Genomic DNA, 24,013 nt, shown 5'->3' on the forward strand with positions numbered 1-24,013 from the left:
TTCACAAACCAAGGACCACCGCGCATCATGTAGCACAACTCAGTTGTATCCATTGTATCCATCGAACACGTCTATTTCACTGTCCACTGTCATTGTTCCCTTTCTAGTACAGAGTCCGCGCACTGCCGTGGCATCTACGTCCAACAAATTGGATCCCTTTTATCACCGCTTCGCGAGCGCGAGCGCGCCCTGCGGCAACGCAGGCGGGCAGCTGAGTGTCGCGACCATCGGCGGCATCAAGAACGGCGACGCGCTCTACTCCTCCGCCTCGCTATACCGCCCGCCCAGCTGGCGCACATACGCACCGTACTGGTAGTCCACGTTTCCCTCTCTCGTGAACGTCACAATGTGATCTGGGCGCAGCCTACATCAGCACGCACGAGAGCAGCGCCTAGAACGCGCACCACGTACCGCCCAAGCTCCGGCTCGCGAAGCCCGCCTCGCAGTAGGAGCTACGCGCAGGCCATACAGTGAGCACGACAGCACATGTTGACCCGAAGAGAGAGACCGGGACACGCACAAGTAGTACACCCACTTCCGCCGGAACATCTCGATCGCCTCTTCCGCGCCTTCGACACCCTCACCCATCGTGTCCGGGTACCGCGTCTGCAGGGCTGTCGCCCCCCGCAAGACAGCAGTCAGCATCCAGGTCTGGCCCGGGCACCGACAGAAGCAGCACGCTCACCGGGCACGATCTCCGCCTCGAACGCGCGCTCGAAGCTTGCCCGCCAAACGCGAAGCGTGCGCGCGTAGTGCGGCCCGATGTTCTCCACGCGCTCGACGACGAGCCGTCCGCACGATCCACGCGCAAGCGCATCCACAAGCAGCGTCAGCGTCGGGAGGAAGCCCCCAGGGAAGACTGCACGCGGACACATTGTGCGTTAGCAACCGGCTATGATCTCATGCCAGCGAGCGCATTGCTCACTCTGCAGCAAACGCTCTGCGTCAGGCACAGAATGGCGGGCACGAGCAGGCGGCACGCACCCATTTACGGATAAAGTCCGTGTCCTGCGCGTAATCCTCGAGCCCTGTCGTCCGCGCGTCAGCATTCCGCTCGCCTCCCACAGTCGACCGTGCACCGCCTCCCCCGCAGTCAACCGCGAACGAACTCGTACTCACTCGCCTCTGGGATCGTGATCCCCTGCACGACGCCCGCACCCGAGCCCCCCTTCAGCGCCCACTCGATCTGCTTCCAATACGTCTGCCGCCGCCCGCTCGCCCGAATCAGCACGCGCCCGGCATTTGACTGTAACCCGTAGCAAACGGCCCACGCACCTCGAGCCACTCCTGCCCGACCGCCTCGACCATCTCCACGCTCACGACGCGGTCAAACGTGCCCGCCCACTCCGCCGGCATGCGCCGGTAGTCCATATAGTGCACGCGCACGCGGGCCTCGCGGCACCCGCAAGCACCCTTCGCGCTGCCGTTAGCATTGCTGCTCTTCGCGTCGCCAATAGTAACGCTGCTCTTCACGTCGCCGTTAGCATTGCTGCCCTTCGCACCGCCGCGGGTCCTGGCCCCATGCGCGCCTGCGCCATTCGCCTTCAAGTCCGCCTTCGCGCCCGCGCACGCGGCACAGGTCTGCCTCCCGAGGCCCGCCTCATCCACACGCGCGGCCGCCAGCACGGCCTGCTCCGCGGACAGCGTGAGCGTGTCGACCGTCGACCCCGGTACGTTGCTCGTGACGAGCAGCGCGAGCGACCCCCAGCCGCTCCCGATCTCGAGCACCTGTCGTAGCGCAGTTCGTCAGCATTCAGCATTCAGCAGAGCAAGAGCATTCAGCAGAGGCAGAGCGCGCGATCAGAAGCGCGACGGGGCGGCGAGCCAGGCGATGAGAAACGCGACACGCACCCGATGCCCGGGCCTGATATCCGCGAGCTCGATGATGCGCAGCAGCTTGCGCATCTGGGCCTCGTGCAACTCTTCTTCCTGCTGCTCCTCGTCCGCCGTCTGCGCGTCAGCAGCGCCCGCTCCGGCCAGTGTCTGCGTGTACTTGACGGCGTCGCTATCCGCGCTGGAGCTGGAACTGGAGCTGGTGCTGGCGCTGACGGCGGAGGGCGTGCGACGCAGGGCGCGGTCCTCGAGGTCGAGCCAGATCGCGCACGAGTAGGTCATGTCGCGCGAGAGGAAGGCTATAGCGGGACACGCGGGTCAGCGCGCGAAGGGAGGAGAGGGCGGGGCGCGCACCCTCGAACATGTCGTTGCTGATGTCGTAGTGGGCGCTGATGTTGCGGGGCGAGCCGAGGAGGGAGTTGGCGAGGCGGGCGCAGGCGCGCTGTGCGGGGATGCGGCCGAGGCGGGCGAGGAGGGAGTCGAGGTTGGCGAGGCAGGCGCGGTTCGCGAGGAGCAGCTGTGGGGCGGGGGTGTGAGTGCGCGTAGGGAACGGTAAGGAGGGAAGTGAGATGACGGGTCGAGGGCGAGGGGAAAGGGCGCGGAAGGTCAAGTGGGTGGTAGGAGAAAAGTGGCGACGTACGTCGAAGAGAAGCATGAGGTCGTCGCAGTGGACCTCGCTGTACATGTAGGCCTCTGAGAAGCCGAGGTCGCCCATGAGGGCGAGGCGGAGCCAGAAGAGGGGGTGTGCGACGGTCAGGGTCGCGCACGGCCCAGAGGCGGGCGCATCAGCATCAGCGGAGGGGAAGGAGTAGGAGCGGGACGGCGTGTGGATGGTGAGCCGGCCTGCGGTTATGCCAGAGAGGACTCTGGGCAGAAAGGATGGTCAGCACACGCTAGATGGAGCGGGAGGGGAGAGGGTACCTAACGACGGCGCGCTCTGCCAAGGCGCAGAGGGCGTCGGCGGTGTAGGCGGTGGCGGGCTCGAGGACGTTGACCCAGAGGGGGCGGAGGGCGGATGCGGCGAGAGAGACAATCATCGAGGCTGGGGACTCAGAGTCCAGCGGGAGGACTGTATATGCACCATCCGCCGCGTCGTCTGCTTCTCGTTACTCTGGAGATCGTCGGGGTGGCCATGACATTCGTTGAGCTTCTGTCCCAGAGCAAAGACACGTCGGGCGCAAGACACGGATTAGAGCTAGGCTACGTCATGATCGAGTTGTGCGCGACACGAGCGCCCGGAGGCGATCGCGCATCAACTAGCGCCCATCTATCCAGCCCCCGCCCTTCTTCACTACGGCGTGGACAGTGTCCCGCACGTCAGGGCCGCATGACGCGCCCCTACGCCACTTCTATTATCATGAAGTGTCGGGATATGCCCGGACGCGAACTTGAAGAAGCCCCAGGTAAGCCACTTCCCTCCGTCGGTCCTGCTGAAGCCTGCAGTGACGCTGGAGCCAGCCGCATCGGCGTCCCCTTCCCACAGGCCTCTTTCAGAACATGATGGAACGCCAGAGCACAGGTCGGCCACCTCGGGCAGAATCACCACGGTCCTGTCGACTCGGTTGCGCACTCGAAGATGCTTCTGCCATGACACCCAACTGCAAACCCCGTAACGGACCTGACGTCCTTGGCGACACATGGCCCTCCGCCTCCCAGACGACAGACCGCTGAAGATCGACGCGCGCCCCATACGCTTGGTCGCGGGGTGCCGTGCAGCACAGTACGAGATACACTGCATTGATGGGCAAGTCGCACCCGTCGTTGACCGTGACGCGCGATCGCCCGGGGGCCCCGCGCCCGACGACGCACGGCGCTGTTCGGGGCGTACTTACAGGCGCGACATATAATACATATGTTCACGTTCGCCAGGCGTGGCCGATGACACCGCTCGCAGAAAGCAAAGCACAGCCCCAGCGGACAGTTCCCGTAGCATGCACCTGATCGGGCCGCATCCCTCCAACCCAGCAGCCGGCGCGCGATGAAGCGCCGCGATGCCTCTCCCCATCGCCTCGCGCGCTGACACGGCCAGCACCGCACTTTTCATCATGGTAGATCATGCTCCCAGTACTGAATATCACATCTGTCCCTTTGGATCGAGGCACCCGGACCAACAGCATCCTTGTCACTCCTATCAAGCCCCACAATAGCCCACAGTGCTGCACCGGTCTGACAACGCTGGTCTCTGCCGAGTAGGCCCTTCTCTAGGGTACGTGACTGATGATAGCGCTGTGTATACATGCCATTTCGAGGACGAACACTGTAACCCCTACACTGCGCCAGCGAAATTGCCCGATTAGTACGGTAGAGTGGCATAGTTGACGATACCATGACAGCGAACGGCCAAACGACAGGCGCGTCCGCCCAAAGTAACTGGCGAGGCGGCGCCAGAGTGCCGCCCGCGTGTATAACTCATGCCTAGACGGAACACGGTGAATGGCCTCATCCGTGATACGTCGCGATGGCGGATATGTAGGGCCTCGCGCTCGACAACGCACGACGCTGTTCGGGCGTACAGGTACGACACGCAACACACACGTCCACCAGGGGTGGCCGGTGGCCGGCGGCACCGCTTGCACGAGCCCTGCAAGACTTGCTCCAATTGCGGAATGACCGGCCACGACGTCTCCGACTGCTTCCAGCCTGGCGGTGCCATGGAAGGGAAGCGTGCCGACGCTCTCACGACCAAACGCGCTCGTCGGCACAAGGATCGCTGCACGTCCTCTGGCGGTTCACAAGTTCTTCGCGATCCCGCTGGTCGCGCGTTCAGGGTGTCCGACACCGGGGACGCTATGTACACCGACACCATGGCGTCCTCTTTCGCCGCTAAGTCTCCCTCCGCTGAGTGCGCTGGTCTCGCCGTCGACTCTCTGGTTCCTGTCGATCACTGGGCTTCGGCGCTGCTCTCTCCGGCCGATGCGTTCGAGTACAGCGCCCTCACCGACGGAGACACCGCGTCTGTCGACTGGGTTCATCACTCATCCGCTGTACTTGATCCTGCTGCCCTTTCCGTCTCTGTCAGTGCCGCCCCTGCTCACGTCGCCGCCCTTGGGTCTTCCCCATTCTTTTTGACTCTGGCGCTTCCGCACACCTCTTCCCGTGCAAGGGCGACTTCTCGGATCTCGTGGTCAACGGCTCTGTTACCTGCGGTCAGGGCGTCGGCCGCGTCAAACTGCATCTTAGCAAGGAGCGTTCCCTTCTTGAATCAAAGTACACCCCCGTGGACGGCTTTCGTAGTATCCATCTGACCAAGCCGCATCCCTCCGAAATCCGTTCACCAGGCCGCAGTCCGCGCGCGATGATGCTCTGCGATGCCTCTCCCATCGCCGCGCTGATACGGCAGCACCGCACCTTTCATAACTGTAGATCATGCTCCCAATGCGCGTGGCAGAGCAGCATGGACGGCGTCGATCAACACGTAGACGGCTCATACACACACCCTGACATACGCTGTACCTCTTGCTCTGTGAGATCGAAGTTCGTCCCCTATGCTATCTTGTCGTTGCCCCCTTTCCACGTATCTCATTAGCGGGATCTGTCCAGCGCACACCCCTGTCATTCCCTGCTCTTAATCTTAGTCGCGCATCTCAAACACGCCTGTGATGGCAGCCGCGATACGTTCGACGTCCAGGGTCCTGATGCCCGGGCGCGGACGCGTCGCGAGAGCCAAGCAGGCGCCCGCAATCATGATGGCGCACGTCTCTCTGTGATGCTGCGGATGCGGACTCTGTCTTCCGATCCGTCGGTACTGTATCAACGTACTAAGTCGAACACTGATGGAGTGCCTCCATGTTGGCATGTAACTAGGAAGTCGGTGCGCCCTCGCCAACGCGACCATTCATATCAATCAATATGGGACACCGCCTGCACCACGCTCTTACAGTTACATACACTCGACCGACGGGTGCAAGGCACGTTGATCATAGCCGCCCTCCTAGGTCTGGCCTAGGCGGACGTGTGGCAACGCGACGTCGACGCGTACCTGTAAGAAGGAGCACGCAAGCGCAAGCGGACGGGCGCTCATGCCCGCCTCCAGCTGTTCTACGAATGCTTACGTGCAACTGATGCAGCCACCGCAGTGGCGGGATATCAGCATTGTGGTTCATCATCGCCTCGCCCTGCCAACCGCGGGCGCATTGCCCACGGGCTGGATCGTCCACTTTGGCCCCAGCCCATTGTGTCGATGTTCATTCTCTCGTGCACCTCCCCATTATACTATCATCATCATGCCGGGTGTCGCAGATGCCGGATGCGACACGAACAAACATGCCCGAGTAGCAGCCCTCGCCCTCCAGAGCGTGCTGCACCGCCCCACGCCCGAGTTCGCCAGAGGTCCGCGCCCCAACTGGCGTCCGCCGCCACGGGCGCTCGCTGCACGCCACCATCAGTCAAACTCGCCTGATCATCTGTGGTTGTGACGGGAAGGACCAAGTACGTGCTATCCGCCACGGGCGCTCGCTTCTGACTCCCCATCGCAGAGCCAGTGAGGCCCCGGCGCACTTCCGTGCCCTTGCGCATCTGTCGGAGACCTTTTCTCGTGGGGGCACACGCGACCGCCCCAGGTCCGCTTGCACCGCCTCCGCAGACGGGCACGCCCTGCTGTGAGGTACATAAAGCGCGTGGCTGGCGTGTCCTCACCTCCATCCGTCTTCTGCACACACAGCACCCGCCTGGGTTCGTTTCTCTTTCGCCCTACTCTTCGACCGTACTCGAGTGCCTTGCTGTTCATCTTTCTTTCTCTCGCCCTCGAGCTCCCTTATATTTTTACGCCCCTTCACCGTCCATCCCCAGCCCACTCTCCACGATGTCTGAGAAATACGGTGTTGCTCCCACCGCAGCGCAGGTTGGCGACCAGTACCGGCAGGAGCGTGAGTCGCGTCGGTCTCCGCATCCCGAAGTGACATGTACTGATGGATCGCCACGTTGCCGACAGTCATGGCGCAGTGCGCACAGGGCCGCCATCAGGTGCAGAAGAAGTACGGCGTGTGCGGGATCATCTGCGCGGTGTGCCTGTTCCCGATCGGGCTGTTCTGCTTGCTGTGCGCTCTCCCTTCGCTGTTTCCTCCCAGGCGTTGGTGCTGACGATATCCGCGTCGCAGATGTGATGTGAAGAAGACGTGCGCGCGCTGTGGCGAAGTCATCGCATGAACGCCAAAAAGCAAAAGTCGCTACGATCCAGCCCTGTTTACGCTCCGCTTGGAGATACCCCGGGGGCGTCCCGTCGCCCGCCGTGCACGCTCTCTGTTACCCGCTTTCCTGATGTCCTGATTTATAGCTCTGTACTTGGATATTATTTTGCTTAAAGTATGGAGCTCCTGGACAGATACGCAGCCTCTCTAATTATACGATACTATCAACGGTTGACCACTAGTCTTGCCTGCGTGGGCTTGAAAATGGCACACGGCGGAGTTGTCAATCAGTCCTGGCACACGCACACTGCATTATATTATTCGCTTCAACGCCAACACCGCGCAGAACGAAGTACAAGGAGACTCCATGTGAATTTGTGTACTAGCGATGCTGTTCGTATCACACGTATACAGGACAAAATACGAGAAGAAAAGTAGCGCTTGAACTGGGCACTTGTCACCGTCAATGTGGGGAGGGCAGTCACTTTCGCCGCTGCACGCCTACGAAGCAGTTCTTCGGCTTTCGCACGAAACTCTCCTGGATAGTAAGCTGTTCCAGCGGCGACAGAGGGCACTCAGTGTATGTATCGCGGGTGGAGGTGAAAGCAAGCTTACCTGCGCGTCATTTTCCAGAGCAAAACTATACCGGCGGAAGATCGTCGCGAACATGACGTGCAATTGCTGCAGCGCAAGGTTCCGCCCTAGGCACGCCCTGTGCAGATACGCCTCAGCTCAGCAGACCAGACCACGGGGGTGGACCACTCCCTGCTCACCTCGGGCCCGCAGAAAACGGCACAAACGATCGCATCATCTCTTTCTTCGCGTCCGCGGATGCCTCGAGCCACCTCTCAGGGTAGAACTCGTGTGCGTTCTCGCCCCATACCACCTCGTTCGTGTGCAGAGTGTAAATCGGCGAGCTCACCACCGTCCCTTCCTTCAGGTGCTGTCCGAGGACGGTCAGTCCACCAGCAGGGACAACGCGAGGTAGGCCTCCGCCCACTGTTGAGTGCAGGCGGAGACCTTCGTTGATGACAGCGTCGAGGTACGGCAGGTCCTTCACCGCATCGTAAGGCGCTACATCGGAGTCGATGCCGTCGAGAGCTGCATCCAACTCAGCCTGCAGCTTTGCCTGGACCCGGGGATTGCGCGCGAGATGGTACGTTAACGCGCACGAAGAACTGTTTTGAAGGCGCTTTAAGTGCGAGATCGCATGATGAGAAGAACAGATGCACTCACTTGGCAGTCGTATCCCCACCGGCGATGATCAGAACCCATGCCTCAGCGCTCAGCTCTTCCGGACTGTAGGGTTTTCCGTCTTCGTCTCTTCCCTGCAGAAGCTTGGAGAGCATGTCCGCACGATCATATTGAGACGCGAGCCGGTTGGCCACAGCCGCGACGGCCATACCCGCAAGCTTTGGCGCAGCTGCGTAGCCGGATCGGAAGCTCGGCAGACGGCCAACAATCTTTTGTGCCCACGGCGGGAGATACGCCACAACAAAGAGGGCATCCGCGCGTGCAGTGAGCACCTCGATTGCAGGAATATCCACCAGCTCTAATGTCGCTTTCTCCGAGTCGGAGGTACCCTGAGCAATGGCCTGCATGCCTCGAGCGTTGGATTTAGCTATCTGAGCTACATCTTTTCCCGTCTCGAGCATGCCAAACGGATGTCCAAACGCAAGATCGCCTATGTAGAGTTTTCCCGTTAATGTGACAAGCTCACCTGCGAAAAGTCTCGGACGAACCAATTGTATCAAATGACCAATAGCTGAACCCTGATCGACAATCATGACTGTCAGTAAAGCTTTCGAACGCAATGACAGACGCTTACAGATCATGCAATTGAACCAGACTCTGCCGCCATGCACCTTCCAGGGAACTGCACCGATTGCTCCGTCCGCACGTCCGCGTCCTGCCTTCTCTGCATGTGCGCACATCGCATCCCACTGACGCAAAAGCACCTGGAAATGGACACGCGCAGTTTCCTCCAAGGCCCGGATGCTCTGGGGTGCAAACATGTGCGCCTCGACGCGGCGTTTGCGTGAGTGCTCTGCACGGTCGCGCGTGTTGAATATATTCCTGATCCTGAAATTTGCGAAAGTGTCGTAGAAAGCTGACTTGGTTACACCAGATGAGTGGCTGTAGATGACTGAGAAGGCAGAGCCTGAGGGGTCGGCAATAGAGACGTTGTTGGGGCCGAGGCGAACGATAGGGCCTGCATGGTAAGGGAGTTGAGCAATAGCTGGCGAAGGATTGGGAGCGCGATATTACCGTATTGACGATGCAAATGATCCACGATCTCTGAAATTGGATTGTGGCTGATGGTCCAAGAGATCCAAGCGGATGTGAACTTCGCGAGGAATGGTCCAGGGTACGCTCGAAGCTTGTACGGGTCATTGAAGTATGGAATCAAGATTAACGAAGCTATGACCGTAGCAATGAGACAGGCCAACACAGAAAGCCCAGGTAGGAGGAGACCGGTGAGGCCTTCACGAGTCAGGATGATACCCCCAAGAAGAGGTAGCGGCGGCGTCGACGAGTCCATTGTGACAACGGACTGAGTACGCCTCACCGGTTCCTTTATATATGGAGTACATGCTTCGATGTCTTGTCTATTCGCAAGGTTAGAATCTCAACTTCTCGCTTATCAGGACATGGATGTACCAATCTGACTGCCGCCGGGAATGGGTGTGGTTGCGATGTTCGCGCGGACGCTAACGTGATATTAGCTTCACTTACGCAAGTGAATCATGTAAGCCATGCTTCCACATAATTCCGAAATGACCTTCTCAGGTCAAACTTGCTCTGGATGATTGTCCTGCAGGGACATCGCATGTATTCGCGGGCGCCTACGACGCCTATGCTGCCGGTGTTCACCACACGCAACTTTGCCGAATCATAATTTCGAGAGACTGATTACGTGGCCGGGCACTACCGGCGGGCGCGAATTGATACCCGAAGCGTGGTCTTCGTCGCACATGACCCCCTTGGTAGACCGATATACTTCACTTGCAATTAGTCGGGCTAGCTTCCCCACCCCCCTCCTGTCAGGGCAGTACAGCATTCTATCTGGCACCAAAAACTGTACTGAGGCTCCTGGGTCGGTAAACCTGCTGTCTCCATTGCCTGCATCACTCGAATGTGATTCCTCGCTACAATCAAGTCATAGGAGACCAGCTCAAGATGGTGAATACACAGCGAGATCAGCGTGTAGAACGGTCGCAGAGGCGCACAATTTTGTCAGCAATCACGCTCTCAGAGTAAATCGAGGACGCACTCCGGGTGCCAAGTTTATCTGGTGATGTACGTCAGACTGCAGTTGACATGGACTGAACAGATATATCTACGCTGAATGTACTGGTACGCATGGTTAACGCAATCGCCACGATATATCATTTTACCTTCGATGTGGAGGTGTTTCCCTTCTTGAATACTGTTGTCATGCTCACCATTCGCTCCTTCCTCCCTGCGTTGGGCGCAAATGGCCGTCGTCACTCGAGCTCATTGCTATTATCACGTCGTCCAAGACTTACCAGAACGTTGAGGGGCCAAGGTGTTTTTTCTTTCTTTTTTCAATGAAAATTCGATATCTATTTCCACACACGAGCCAGATTAACAACAGATGATCTAAGAGATGGTGAACGCTGGACTCCGGTTGCCAGAGTCCCCAAACACTGCATATGGAGCAATGTCAGCACTCAGCGAGAAGCTCATATTGTGACAGGAAAGTACTCACAGACGACTATATAGTCATTTGCCGGTTTGACGTTAGGCACTACCACCTGTACGAAGCCTTGCGTAATCTCGAACCCCTCCGCGAGCGGATGGTCTTTAAAGCACAATACTGTTTACAAGATAGCATTAAGGAATGTTTGACAGTGAAACATACCAAGATCGAGATGTTCGTCAGTCCCATTATTGACATACCCCAGTACAAGCTTGCCCTTGGAATTTGTGATGGCCTTAGGTATCGAGGAAGTGTCCCTAGGAATCGAGAATGACATGGAAAATGAGTAAATTGTTGTATGACGCAATGCGATACATACCATGTCACTTGTTCTATTGAGCCTATATCCCAGATTGTCGACGCGTCGGGTGACGTGACGGGTGGACTATAGACTTCTCGAGAGAGAGGTGCACTGTCGGAGAACACACGGACTCCATTGAGGTCATTACGTGTGTAGAGTCCTCCGACATGAGACGTCGCCCAGTGCAGCAGAACAACGACTTCAAGTCTCAAGCGGATGCCGAGTGCTGATCCGAATGTCATAATCAGAATTGTCCACTTGGGTGCAAAGGTGTTTTGTATAAGAAAGAGGACTTTAGCCAGTATCGTTATTATCCTTCATCATTGCAACTTTGGCCGCTGGACTGAGAACTACCAGAGCCGCGAAAAGCACCAGTGGCTGAGACTAGGACAAGTCGTCAGAATCAAAACCGCTGCACGCGATTGGCTCCCATAATGCCGCGATCACGTGCGCGACACGCTTGTGGCGGCAATCTCGCCACCCGAACTTGGCTTGATACAGCATGTCTGAGCATCGAGCAGACGATAACGGCGCTCCTTCCATTCACGACCAATTAGCACAGCTTATTTCACTGACCAGACAGAATGGAGAACAGCTGTGCGAATGTCGCTCACTCACGGAGTCCCGCTGGGAGAAGATAACTGCTGAGATCGAGGAAGAGCAACGTCAGACTCAGGGACTGCACGACAAGCTCGATGAGATCACCTCACATCGCAATGAAGACTTACAGCAAGTTGAGCCGTCAGCGGGTACGTTGCCCTATAGATCGTCTACCCGTTTTGCCGTCGAGATTGTCCAGCTGACGGTTCTATGACGTAGAAGTATCCACGTCCGCTGTTGTACGGGAATTGCGCAGTGTCCACGAAGACATAATGAATACGATGTCCACTTTCAGAGAAGGTCCGTTCTATTGCACTTGCGTCTCCCGACAAATGCGCTGAGAATAGTATACAGAATCGAGGTACTCGAGCCTTCGGCATCATGAGGAGCTTGCAGAGATACTCCGTGATAGGGGCCACGATTAGCTCTTCACGAGATCGCTCACAGCCTAGACCGAACTGTAAGCGGTTCATGAGGTCTGCCGCTGCGATGTGGTGACGTACCGCTGCAGATCCTCCTGTCTGTCTGTGGTAGCGAGCGCCGTATGCTTGGTGTACGAGAGCGTCTGGATGTATTCGGGCGTTCTATAAGCGTTTGCGATACATTACTGCTTCTGAATGCGCAGCCGCGGGAGGCTCGCCGAGAAGGGGAGAAACTCAGATCGATGGCGTCGAACGCGGCAGTTCCCGTTTCGGACGCCACTTGTAATGATCCTGTAATGATAGGCAAGACGTTGATGACCCTTCGACGCTCGAATCCGTTCATCGATGCTCCTTTTCTGTGCCCCATCGATTGAAGCTTCCTCAATATGAGGGCGCTGCACACGCCCTCTCATCCCAATCCCAAGGATATCAGAGTCGAGGGTGTCAAATTACAAAGAATCGTAAGAGCGTTGCAGTGATATAGCACAGTGGTAATGTGACAAGAAGCGAAACATGAATCCCAACAACCATACGTACGAGCCGACAATGGTGTCTGAGCAGAACGTGACGATGAGAACTCAGTTGATCTTGAGCAACTCAACCTCAAACTTGAGTGTCGAATTCGGAGGGATGACCGGCGGGAAGCCACGCGCGCCGTATGCCTGAGGACCCAACCGGTGAGCTGTTAATCCGAGATGCAAGGCTGCCTACTGACAAAATCTGGTGTCGCCGTCAGGACGGCCTTTTCGCCCAGTGATAGTTGCGGGACGCCTGTATACGTGTGGAACTGCTTAGTCCCTCATGTCGTACACATCAAGCACAGCCATCGAGCGCGCACCTTCGTCCCAGCCCTTGATGACCTTCCCAACACCTATCTCCGTCTCGAATGGCTGCCCTCTGGCATAAAATGAGCATCGCATCACGCGAGAATCAGGGTCACTGACCGATCCCTACTCGAGTCGAACTTGCGGCCGTCCAGAAGTGTGCCCACGTAGTGTATCGTGACCTTGTCTATGTGCACACCTCAGATGTTCATGTCGATGCGAGAGTTCACGAAGGATACTGACCACCTTTACGGGGGAAGTTGGTACCGTCCCCGGGCCTGATCACCTCAACTGTAACACCCTAGAGAGCAACTCATGACGTGGGCATCGGGGGCATCGCGCGCTGGACGTACCATATCGTCCGAATTGTAAAGTGAATATGATGATAAACGAGGGGTGGATGGACGAGCGAGAGCTAGACCTTGTGGCTACCCACTTATACTAGAACGAAGGCGGAGTACGGATCTTGATCCGATCTGAGTGTCATCCGGTCATATATGTCTGCGATCTGAACTTGCCATAACCAAACCTCCGTGTGTCCTGAGAGTGCGCCGTCTAGAACTTGTTATCGATGTCGATTGGGACGATTAGTGTGGAGGTACAAGCCTTCCGGCTTCTGCTATCTTCGAACCGATTACGGTTTTCGAAGTCAATCGATCCTGTTGTGTCCACAGCCCGGCTTCTCGCCCAATCCGCGCCCAGAGAGCGCTTTCGGCCCACTATCAGTGCTGCAAGGGAAGAATTCGAAGTTGAAAGCCTGCTGCGGTGGCCGACAGCCAGTCAACTTACCTACACCCGCCGTGTGATCTGCATCGAGGAGACCACGCGGAACATTACGAGATTGGGGGTATGTATCAGAACATCCGCCCGCATACGCCTAGCCAGCCAGCCAGCGGCAAGCGCAAATTCAGAAGGTAGCCGAGAGATATACGGTACAAATCCCGTGTGGCGCCTTAGAAGCGGTGAAGTGGAATCCCGAACACCACGCTCATCAGCGTCCTCGGTGACTTCCAGACGCGGGGTAGCCTCCACATTGCCACGCGCTATTTACGACGAGCGCAGATCGTGTTCGGAGCAAGGAACAGCGGACATAGGAGGGAACAGGTTCATCCGTTAAACATAAACGTGTGCGGAGGGACCGCCTGCCGCCTCCGAAGCAATGGAGCCCTTGCTTCCATATTATTATCCCTGCCTGTTCCCTGAGAAGCAAAGTCAAGGGAGGACAACCGAGAGCACCCTCGATTGCGTTCGTCCGTAAATGATAAGATTAGTGGGCCGTATCGAGCTCTAGACAGACGGGGTTCACGTTCAGCGTCCATCGATTGATATGCCGAAGGCGCTGGGTTCGACACGGGATGGTCGCAATGTCATGCAATTGTGACGCGCCCGTTCCTAATGTCAGCGATCCCGGAGGCTCTCTATGCGCGGAAGCTCCGTAGAACGACATTCCCTGGCATGGAAAAGGGGGTCCAGAGCGACGGTACTTTGCACCAGAAGCCCAATTCTAAGTCTAAGTATTCGAACTCCAATCACCGATCATAATCTCATAGAGATTGCACCAGATGAGGGGGCGTGAGGTAGGAAGTTTAATGTAACGCGCTGATCCGTCTCTGGACATTTTTGCTGAACGAAGCCAGGCGATTACTGTATCGTGTACGGAGGATAGATCCGGACGAATGACAGCTGGCATGATGGTCATTGCAGGAAGCCCAAGTAAAAGTTGCGTGAATAGTATGAGAAGATATTCCCCCGGTTACACGTCGTAGAATAAAGAACAAAGAACAGATGGGCACGATCTAAACACGACCGCAGGTAATGGCTTCCCAAGTCGGACCGTATTACAAGTCACAGGCGAAGGAGAGATGGCAGATTTGGAGTCGCAGGTACAAGGATTTGTGTTTCTGGTGCATGTGCCGTCTCTTTTTAGCTCAGATCTCCCGCCGCACAGCGGTTAGACGACACGCCGTGGAAATGGTGGCGAGGAAGAAGAATGCGGGAAGGAGTGGGGGCCGTAGCACGTGTCCAGGACTGCTCGATCAAACACCGTCCTAATATGGTAATGCCGCCTAGACCGCCCAAGTGGCAAGAACATCTCGAACTTGTGGCAAACGAGAGTTCAAGCGCATACATGAAGTATGTACAGGTATATTGAAACATTTGGCACCTGATTGCATATATTTGAAAACAATTCATCATATTCTTCGCTTGCTCACGGGCTAGCTGCACCAATTAGGCCATTTTTTCTGGTAACAAACCTCAGATGCTAGGATGAATCAAAAACTGAACCCAGGCGGCCAATGTGATAAATAGCATGACCATCCATGGACTTTTTTTGGGTTGGGAAACTTGTACGCCGCATACATTCCCGTGGTCCGATAAGCATATATCAATCTGTTACACACTGGCACTACGCACTGCCCACAGTAGGCATCTCCATCATCGTAATTCCTTTCCACCGTTATCATGCGGACCCGCTTGTAAAGCGCGTGGTCCGCATACGACTTCGGATTATGTATGGTCCACTTCTACTCCTAAAACGGTACAGTCCGCTTTGTTGTTTCTCGGATCATTTGTAGATATTTCCCCAAGTGTCGGGCATTCTTGGGTGGACCCGCGCTGCGAAAGCGCGTGGCCGTCTTACGACGTACTGCTAATTGACAGCGGCCGTACAGATTCCACCAGCTTATCTGATCATGCAAACTTGAAAACTTGCTACGCCGAGTGCTGCTTATCATGCGGATATCTGAAAGTTAATTCGCTTTTTGTCTCAAGTCAGGCCTATATCGGTCTGTTGAAATCTTTCGCTGTTGATATATGGACGAACTGTGGGATACACACGGACGGAAGCGGGTAGCTCCGCAAGGACCTATTGCGGGCTCAAATGCCTCAAGGTGACGTGATAATCGATCCTGCCACCGGGATTTATAGCTGCGAAGTATTACGTACGATGAGGAGATAGTCGACCTCCCCGTGTAGAGTGCGAGTGCGAAAGGACCGTTTTCAGGTAGGTCCTGTGATTGCCTGAATGAATTGCTCATGTCAGCCACCCCATCGACACTCGCTGGGGTGCCTCTTCGTAATTGTAACCGAACGCCAAGTCTGCAAGGAGACAGAGGTTCAAGAATGCTCTGAGTAAGATGAACGCAATCCGATTCGCGGAAGTAATGGTGTATGGGACCCTTGCCTGTACCCCTTCGACACCATGAGGTGAATGTCGCGCAATATCTTACCTTAAGCGATGTGTCAGCCGTGCGGACATAGGGTAAACATGAAAAGTGATCGGGGCACAAGACGCTATGGCCCTACTTGGATGTATATGGTGAACATCTGCTCACTGCCATGTCTCTTGATCAAGGTTTATTCGGCTTATGGAGATTTGAAAGATATATACTTGCATTGAGAGGAGTGGCGGATAGGAAAGCCTAGCTAATCAGCATGCGCATGAATGTAACGTTCAATATGTTCGCGGACTTTACTCAAGAAGGCAGGACACCGATATAGTTCTGGAGTACTCACGTTCGAGTAGGTGCGTCACTGTCTCCCTCTTCTCCGCCGAGACCCTGAGTTGTGTAAATGCTGTATAACCTCCGTGATAGCGCCAGTACGTGAAACAGACCTCGACGCACGGCCAATGGCCTGCCACCTATATCAGGAGAGCAGACGTGAGATCTGGCCGCTCAATTATCTTTTATGTCATGAACACAGAAACGAGCATGGTATGCTACCTCTATGTCAGCATCGATCCATTGGAGAGGAATAGACTGGGACGAAGAGGCAAAACGCACATCGTGTCGGGGAGTGGTGCAGATAATCGCGTGAAGCGTGCCGTCTGTTTTCTCCTCAAAGCTTTCCAGGCTGACGACGGGGAGTAGTACCGACATTCATGTCGGGGCTGTTTGAGACGAAATGTTCCACCAACGTCCGAGAGGGGCCTTGTACAGAGATTGCGCGAACATCGGTGAGATAACAGGATTTGTTGACGATATCAATGAGAGACGACAACTTAAAGTGTGCGGGTGCTCACCTCAAGGGAAACAGCCGAAGTGAAGATTCATTTGCTCTTTGGATCTTGTAAGAGTAGCAAGGTTTTCTACTTCAGTCCCGCTATCTGCACGAACGTCAAGGCATAATGTCTCTCAGGATTTAAAAGTAGCAATATGCTGCAAAATTCGCTGCGGCGACGTGATGAACGTACGTTCGAAGGAGCGGAATCTGAGGAGTGGAACGATGTCGCAGCGATAAAACAACCTGTTGTTTGTGCCGGAAGTCGAGCTGAAGCTGGAGACACGAGTCCCTACGACCTCTCAGAACCTCCTGCTGATCTTGAAGAGTGGACGTTCGCATAGCCTTCAGGCGCAGGGTCTTCAACTTGCGATCGAACAAAATATTCCAAAGGGACCATCAGCCATTCTGACTGCAATCCCCATCAAGCGGAATCGCGTGGCTCAAGGTGTCTAGTAAGTGTCTAAACATAAAAGACATGGTCAATCCGCTGCCAGTGTATCTCCACACTGTACAGAAGTGTCTCACAATTACCTACGTTGTGGATCTAGATCAACCACGACAAGGTCGAGTTTTGAGAAATCCGATGGCACGGCGAGGCTGTAAATAGCACCAAGCGCTCTAAGGCGGTCTTCCCTATGTGATGAAGTGTTGGAGAGGATCCAATCAGTGTAGCCAGCGCTTTAACCCCTTCGCCTTCGGGATCACGATGATGATCCCACTGAAGACATCGAGTAGAATCCTTGTAATTGCTATGCACATCACTGTTTGGAATCTGACGTTACAACCATACACAAGCTACTCACGTACCCAGAGAGGTTATAGCGTATTTTTCTTCAAGGGCTACCTCATTATCTGTACTAGTAGTACGTAAACGTTCGAATCTGAGGTCGCGATGCAAACCCGCCCACGTGATAGCATATCTCCGATCTGGATTTGATGGAAGTTGCTTCAAGTTTGTTGATCAGTCGACCTGTTCACTCTCAAGCTTCGTACCTCGACCAGTTGCCTCTGTGCCAGTAAACCGCACCCGAGGAACAAGGAATTATTACTCGACCATACTTGTGCATAATGAACGCCCATCCTTCTGTATGTTTTTTGGTCGTCTTACAGTCGCACTTGCATAGTAACTCATTACTAGCACCAAGAGCTGTCTGCGCTGCTGCCGAAATATCCCAAGGCAGCCGGAGCACTATTTCAGACATACAATGATCTAAAATTTGGTCCGTGTCCATGACGGGTGTCTCTGTTTTTTTCACTGTACATATATATGCTCGATGTAGCACAACAGTGGACCGACCTCGAAATTATCGATTTGTCGTCGTGCTCGAGAGGCGCGTTGCGGGGACGCCGCCCAAAGATGGTGAAGGACCACCCTTTTTCTCTGTATTTTAGACTTAATCAACTAAAACGGCTGCAGGAAACCTCACTTTGTGTGATTCCTTGCTCACTCGCGGAATCTCTCTCCATTTCTTGGTACGTTCCCACCGGTGTGGTCTGTGTCTCCTGTCTGACAGGCTTGGACCACGAGGCTACAAGGCGCTTTTCGCGAGCTTGGAGAGCCTAGCGAAGTCTATCTCGCCATCAATGCAGAAGACTCGTCTATCGTATACTACAAGATCAGTCCAGGCATCATCAAGCCACCAGTTTGACGCAGTCACCTCAAGCGTGCACATCGGCGACCCCAACCTCGAATCTGGGGTAGGAGCGTGGGCGATATGCCTCCTCCCAGCCACGACTCCGCCGTACCTCGCTTTTTAGCGCCTTCCAAAGGAAGTGTAAAGCACACTTAGTATGTATCGATGGCACCACTAGTCTCACGCACTGCCGCCAACTAGTAATAGGTGGTCCGTCTGGACCGTTCGATAGCGCTGTAGCATAGCATACGACAAGATAGTAGAGCGCAGATCCAGGCTATGATATGGCTACAGATTATACAGAAGTCCAGGTCTACTGAGTACACATATTTACATCATGCGGTCATGTCAGGTGCGTGGATCAGTGCATGAGTGCCCGGCCCGCGCTTCGCTCCTTTTTTTCTTCGTGCAGCAAAAGCACGCATAGTCCGGCCAACACGAAGATAACGATGCTAGCGTATACAGGCACCGAATTGTTGATCGACAGCAATGCGCCGCCTAGCATTGGTGCAATCATGCCTCCTCTGCATATGACACGATTTATGAGCACATCAAGGTCAGAGAATATCAGTGAAACGTACATTCGTGATAGTGCGGACGCAATTCCGCACGCAGAACCTCGTACTATACATGGTCAGTAAATGAGAGCTGGGTTACAATTATCATTCGCGCATACCTTTGGTACCGAACATCTCCGGCGTCCAACTGGAGAATCATGCAGTCAGACTCATAGCATCAATGCACAATTCGCGTAACCTACCCATATAACACAGCCCACATCGCCTGGGTTGGCAGACGTCAGTGAGCAGCTGAACTGGAGATAACATCCGAAGGGATAGACGTACGGTTGCACTCAGACCGATGCCCACCGTACTGGCTCGCACCGCCCACGACTGTTCGACCCACACGAATATGACACAGAAGAACGCGGTCACGAAGGTGCTTCCAGCGAGCGACCACCTACGCCCCAGAGGTGACTCAATCAAATAGGCACCCAACTAACCCAATGGAGGCACATATTAGTCGACCAGATTGAGACAGACAGCGCGGAAGAACGCACGATAGCGCCTGGACAGCCGCCGACAGCGTATATGACGACATCCCACAAACTATCCTCAAGGCTGTTCTGAGTGGTCGCCGTAATGTCGGAAGCGCCACGACCCTCGAGCAACTTGGGTAGATACACGTTGAACATTGTGTATGCTGTGATCAATGCGGAAATCAGGACCAGCCGCGAGATGATGAAAGCCATAAAACAGACCCAGTGACATGGCGAACCACGCCGCCCACACCAGCAACGTCGTGTGCATCCACTCCGGCGACAGCACCATCGCGATCCGGTCCACGAAAGCCCATACAGGCTTGCGCACCCGACGCGGCAGCTTCCAATAGAGCTTTGACCTCGCCTCGTACATTGACGACGTCGTAGACATCCTCTGACTGATCCTCTCTTGATACCCAGGGCGCAACCGTGGGGTGCGCTGCTCGGTTGGCGAAGGGGGCGCCGGATCGGCGACTAAGGGTTCCTTCGCCTCGTCTGTCTCGTCGTGCATGCGCGACGAGTCTACATGATATGTCGATCCTCGACGCGGCAGCGTGTCGTATTGGTGCCCGTTTAGAGGAACGTTAGACTCGCCCATCGCGTCGTAATTTTTCGAATCGGACTCGGGTGCGCTGCGCAACATGTCGCGACTGCGTGCGGAGGAAAGCGACCGGCGCGCCACCTCTGCAACGTCACCGTCGGCGCTGTCAGCATCGAACACCAGGGCAGACGAGTCTTGGTCTGGATTACCAAATGCGCTTTCTGCATCGTGGGTTATGCGCGTGGGAGAGGCGGAGATCCCATCTCCAAGAACCGCTGCGGGAGCGTGGTCCTGGACGTCTTCCAATCCAAGATCGAGATCGTCCCCGTTGAACCTCGCGATGAGCTGCAGCGACTCTAGTGCCTCCTGTTGCCGACCTGCGTGGACGAGGTAGCGCGGAGACTCGTGAAGTCGGAAGAAGACAATCCGTGCCAGAAACATTGAGAGCGTCTGATTGACGGTTAGGGCAGCCACCCATCACAATGTCCGGATGCGACCTACAATAATCCCAAGCGCCGACAGGAGATATTTCCAGCCGGAGTTTTGGGAGGAGACGTCGCAGGGCGCGGGGGCGGGCGGACAGGAATGCCCGGGTATCACAAGCAAGCCGACGACGGCTGAGAGGACGGAGCCGAAGGAGAAGAAAACAGAGAGCGCAGTAACGAGATACTGCTTGCCGTTCGGCATGTGCTCGAGCAACAGCGTCCCGTCAGTCGGCATTGATCCCTGTCAGAGAATAAGAGTTCCAGTCAATCTAGAATAAGAGGGCCTTGACTCACCCCCACGGCACTTCCGAGGAAGAATAGGGCCACACATAGCAGCACAAAGGTGTTCGCAAAGGACGCGAGGACACCGAAGACAGATGTGAGAAAGAGCGTCGCGTTGAAAGCTGCCTTGCGTCCTATGAGGTCAGAACCTGCCATTCCCACCATATACATGAGCCGCCTTAAAGCCGCGATATGATTGGTACATACATGCTCCCCAGCCCACTGCGCCGAACATCATCCCAGCGAACATGGAAGACGAGAGAGTCCCAATGTAAGCGTCACTGACTGGTGGGATATCAGCATGAGATTGTTACAACTCCGAGCCCGCGGTCACCCCGCTTGTCGAAGCCTTCTCTCACGACAGCTCGCTGTGATAAGCTCACGCTCACCTGAGAAATGCTGTTGTACACGCGGTAGTACGATGGCGATCGCTTGTATCCACATCTTGGGCAAGGTCATGTACAGCCACCAGAAGCTAGATGGAATCTCACATTATCTGCCAACCATCCTGTGTATTGCCGCCTAAGAATGACAACGCTCGCGACGATTGTAGCAGCACTCACCGAACCCGCACAGAGACAAGAGCGTCCACTGGTACCAGCCTGGTGTTCGGGCAGCCCAATCATAGTCGCGACATATGCAATCAGTCGATGCGCGTACGTCAGGGCAGTCTCGGTGGCAGACGCGGGCGCAAACACGCACCCATGCCTATACGATCGATCGTCTTGTCTAACGGCGTGCGCCCGTCGACCGCGCCGTCGTCGCCATATCCGAGCCCCTCCTCGATGTCGCCGTCGTCAGAGCTAGCGGTCATGGCAGAGAAGTAGCTGAGTCGGTTCAGGGACGCCATGGTCGCGCTGGCTACTTATGAGTTGTTCCGGATGTGGGGGACTCGAGGCACGCCGTGATGACTGTGGACTCCGGTTTCGCTCCGAATCTATCGCGAAAAGAGGGTTGATTGCTTACGAAGACCTGGCGCTAGAGGATTGTGGCGACAGATATCGCAATGCAATAGAATGCAGCCCGGTTTGGAGGTGGGAGTCAAAGTAGCAGTCGAGAGATTACACCAAGCGCAGGAAAAATGCAGATGGTGGAAATCAGTCACTTGGGTGTTTAGAAGATACCTGTAGACTGTGGGCGCGACATGACAGTCAGAAACTCCAAGCTGAGCGCGTTTGGTACGGGACCGACAGCGTCGGCTAGTGTTTGATCGGCCTCTTCCAGCGGTGGTCGAGGGCGTTAGTTTTGCATAAACTCTGTTCGGGGTCCTCTCAGATTCTCCTTTGTCCCAATGTCTGACTTGGAAGCTCCGGGTTCGAAGCAGCTTCGAACGGCAGGACCAGGTTGGAAGCTTTGCTTACAGGGCGAGGAAGACGAGAACCGCCGTAGTGTCGCGGGCATACCAAGACGATGTGCATGCGACTATCTTGGATAGGTGAGAGAACATGGTCAGAAGATACATTGACCTGAACTAACTTATTCAAATCATAGACCCTGAGCAATATTGTACCTCGTGGCCTCTGTGGTGCTCGCAGTTATCTGGCTCAACTCGATTCTTCGGTTATCGCATCCGTTGGAACGCAGGCGTGAACGCGGTCGATGCATAGCAAGGAGGGTGGGAAGCTGAAACGAGGAGGCCATATATCCTCCACTTATATAATGCCAATTTTATGTGACGGTATTATTCAATGAACCAAGGCAAGCTACTACAGAATTGTGTGACATCATAATACGAAGCTGTGTCGCGGGCGATCGACAGACTGCACAGGCCGACCATCTTATCGGGTATAAGTGCCGCTATAGAAGGTAAAAATGGCGCCTTCGGCTTCGACGTTAGCAAGCCTCCTGTTGACAGCATTCCCGAAAGTACCACCATGAACTCCTCTTGCATACTGCTTCCTATGAGCCATAATAACCCGCATTCTTCCTACTATTCGTCTCGAGGCCGAAAGGCTAAGCACTCTATCATGTTCTCAAACCGACTCCCTTACGTAACCTCAAGAGCAGTCTGTTTTATCTAATCCCGACTCCGGATCCATCAGGACCAGCCTCCGAGTCGAGGACGTTGCCTCGTATCTTGCCTGGTCTGCATTTGCATTGGATGGCGAGAAGGGATTATCTGCTGCATGTGAGCCATACTGCCAATATAGACTTGAAATGTAGCAGGATCCGGCTGAGAATGCAGGAGCTACGCATCGTGCTTCCGTCGGGCCTCGAGCTGATACCCAGGAAGAACCACAGGCTCAAAGTGATAGAAGCGCATAAACGTGCATAGTTCCGAGCAGCGTCTTGCCACGGACCTCTTATGGATCTCGTTGCGCCCTGTCGATGTCTTGCAATCTGACTCCTCGGCGACTCTCGGGCCTGCCGCAGTAGACGGCTTCCTCGCTCGGGCTATGCGGCGCCTCGTGTACCGATTGCTGCGTATCAGAGACTATCGACTACCCGCTCTACGCCTGCAGTGCACATCATGTGAAGCGTAATTGCCGGTTGCGGAGCTCCTGCCAAACCCATGCCGGCAACTTTGGCCTCAGCGCAAACGCACTCCGCACAGCGGTCTCAAGCTCAATTCAGTCGCTGTAGAGCTCAGTTCCTCGTTGGGGGAGGGGTTCGGAAATACATGATGCATGTACGTCGCGCGTCGTGTGCAATCCATGAGCGTGTCTGCTTGGCCAGTACGTAAAATTGGCATGGGAGAGCCTGGCGACCTGAGCGATGGGATGTCAATGACATGTGCATGGCAACCTACCTGTAGGTCACTTGGTTCTATTATTGTTAGGAGCTCGCTGCATGACGCCGCGGGGTGATTGAGGATATAGATCGACTCCATGCTGCCCGTTGTAGACAGCCTCGAGGGGCCCATGTCGCCGTCATGAAAATATGCCCATGGGCCGTGGGGCCGCTGCCAAGCCCCTGTCCATCGCCGTAGTTTTCTCAGAGTATATCCACCTGTACCCCAGTTCTCTCATGGACTGACAGCGTGCGTTGGGGCTGCATATCTCGCACAGCGTCATGTCCATGTACCGTACCCGCATTCTGCGTTGTTGCACAGCAGCACAGCTCCGCTGTAGACTAATCCAGACAGCCAGACCGTGTTGCTGCGTGATGTCGGCCGTATTATTTTCATCGGCACCCCGGGCAGTGCTAGATACCAACCATGACATCAACAAACATGCCCCAGATGTTGTGCCGGT

The 24,013-nt window shown here is 55.5% G+C and overlaps 5 protein-coding genes across 5 annotated transcripts; all 5 read right to left on the minus strand.

Annotated features, from left to right (window-relative positions):
* Nucleotides 1-255: 255 nt before the first annotated feature.
* On the minus strand, nt 256-6,767 carry POSPLADRAFT_1149461 (hypothetical protein; the record flags this gene model as incomplete). The annotated part of the gene is made up of 21 exons (XM_024486306.1): nt 256-353; nt 412-452; nt 521-614; nt 686-859; nt 1,120-1,246; nt 1,276-1,728; nt 1,852-2,132; nt 2,188-2,350; nt 2,474-2,699; nt 2,755-2,902; nt 3,166-3,646; nt 3,771-4,034; nt 4,329-4,473; nt 4,567-4,788; nt 4,869-4,974; nt 5,045-5,181; nt 5,270-5,316; nt 5,813-5,871; nt 6,047-6,201; nt 6,331-6,429; nt 6,469-6,767. The coding sequence occupies 21 exons, from the start codon at nt 6,765-6,767 to the stop codon at nt 256-258; spliced, it is 3,819 nt and encodes a 1,272-aa protein (XP_024336545.1).
* A 673-nt stretch (nt 6,768-7,440) lies between these two features.
* On the minus strand, nt 7,441-10,461 carry POSPLADRAFT_1059057 (hypothetical protein; the record flags this gene model as incomplete). Its single annotated transcript, XM_024481117.1, has 9 exons — nt 7,441-7,509; nt 7,575-7,671; nt 7,733-8,137; nt 8,196-8,643; nt 8,702-8,731; nt 8,788-9,171; nt 9,228-9,563; nt 9,621-9,670; nt 10,406-10,461. The coding sequence occupies 9 exons, from the start codon at nt 10,459-10,461 to the stop codon at nt 7,441-7,443; spliced, it is 1,875 nt and encodes a 624-aa protein (XP_024336546.1).
* Nucleotides 10,462-10,583: 122 nt separating this feature from the next.
* Nucleotides 10,584-11,226, minus strand: POSPLADRAFT_1059058 (hypothetical protein; the record flags this gene model as incomplete). Its single annotated transcript, XM_024481118.1, has 4 exons — nt 10,584-10,630; nt 10,693-10,785; nt 10,846-10,940; nt 11,003-11,226. 4 exons carry the CDS (start codon nt 11,224-11,226, stop codon nt 10,584-10,586), a joined length of 459 nt encoding a protein of 152 aa, XP_024336547.1.
* A 1,358-nt stretch (nt 11,227-12,584) lies between these two features.
* Nucleotides 12,585-13,186, minus strand: POSPLADRAFT_1048231 (hypothetical protein; the record flags this gene model as incomplete). Its single annotated transcript, XM_024479469.1, has 6 exons — nt 12,585-12,668; nt 12,722-12,777; nt 12,845-12,903; nt 12,951-13,017; nt 13,074-13,131; nt 13,184-13,186. 6 exons carry the CDS (start codon nt 13,184-13,186, stop codon nt 12,585-12,587), a joined length of 327 nt encoding a protein of 108 aa, XP_024336548.1.
* A 3,734-nt stretch (nt 13,187-16,920) lies between these two features.
* POSPLADRAFT_1048232 (hypothetical protein) lies at nt 16,921-20,975 on the minus strand (the record flags this gene model as incomplete). Its single annotated transcript, XM_024479470.1, has 16 exons — nt 16,921-16,938; nt 17,026-17,078; nt 17,371-17,468; nt 17,521-17,553; nt 17,639-17,692; nt 17,829-17,994; nt 18,040-18,090; nt 18,122-18,216; nt 19,051-19,093; nt 19,146-19,174; nt 19,230-19,252; nt 19,315-19,467; nt 19,530-19,672; nt 19,731-20,429; nt 20,634-20,778; nt 20,832-20,975. 16 exons carry the CDS (start codon nt 20,973-20,975, stop codon nt 16,921-16,923), a joined length of 1,947 nt encoding a protein of 648 aa, XP_024336549.1.
* Nucleotides 20,976-24,013: the final 3,038 nt, after the last annotated feature.

The sequence above is a fragment of the Postia placenta genome (genome assembly GCF_002117355.1).
Source record: "Postia placenta MAD-698-R-SB12 unplaced genomic scaffold POSPLAscaffold_11, whole genome shotgun sequence".
Taxonomy (NCBI): Eukaryota; Fungi; Basidiomycota; class Agaricomycetes; order Polyporales; family Adustoporiaceae; genus Rhodonia; species Rhodonia placenta.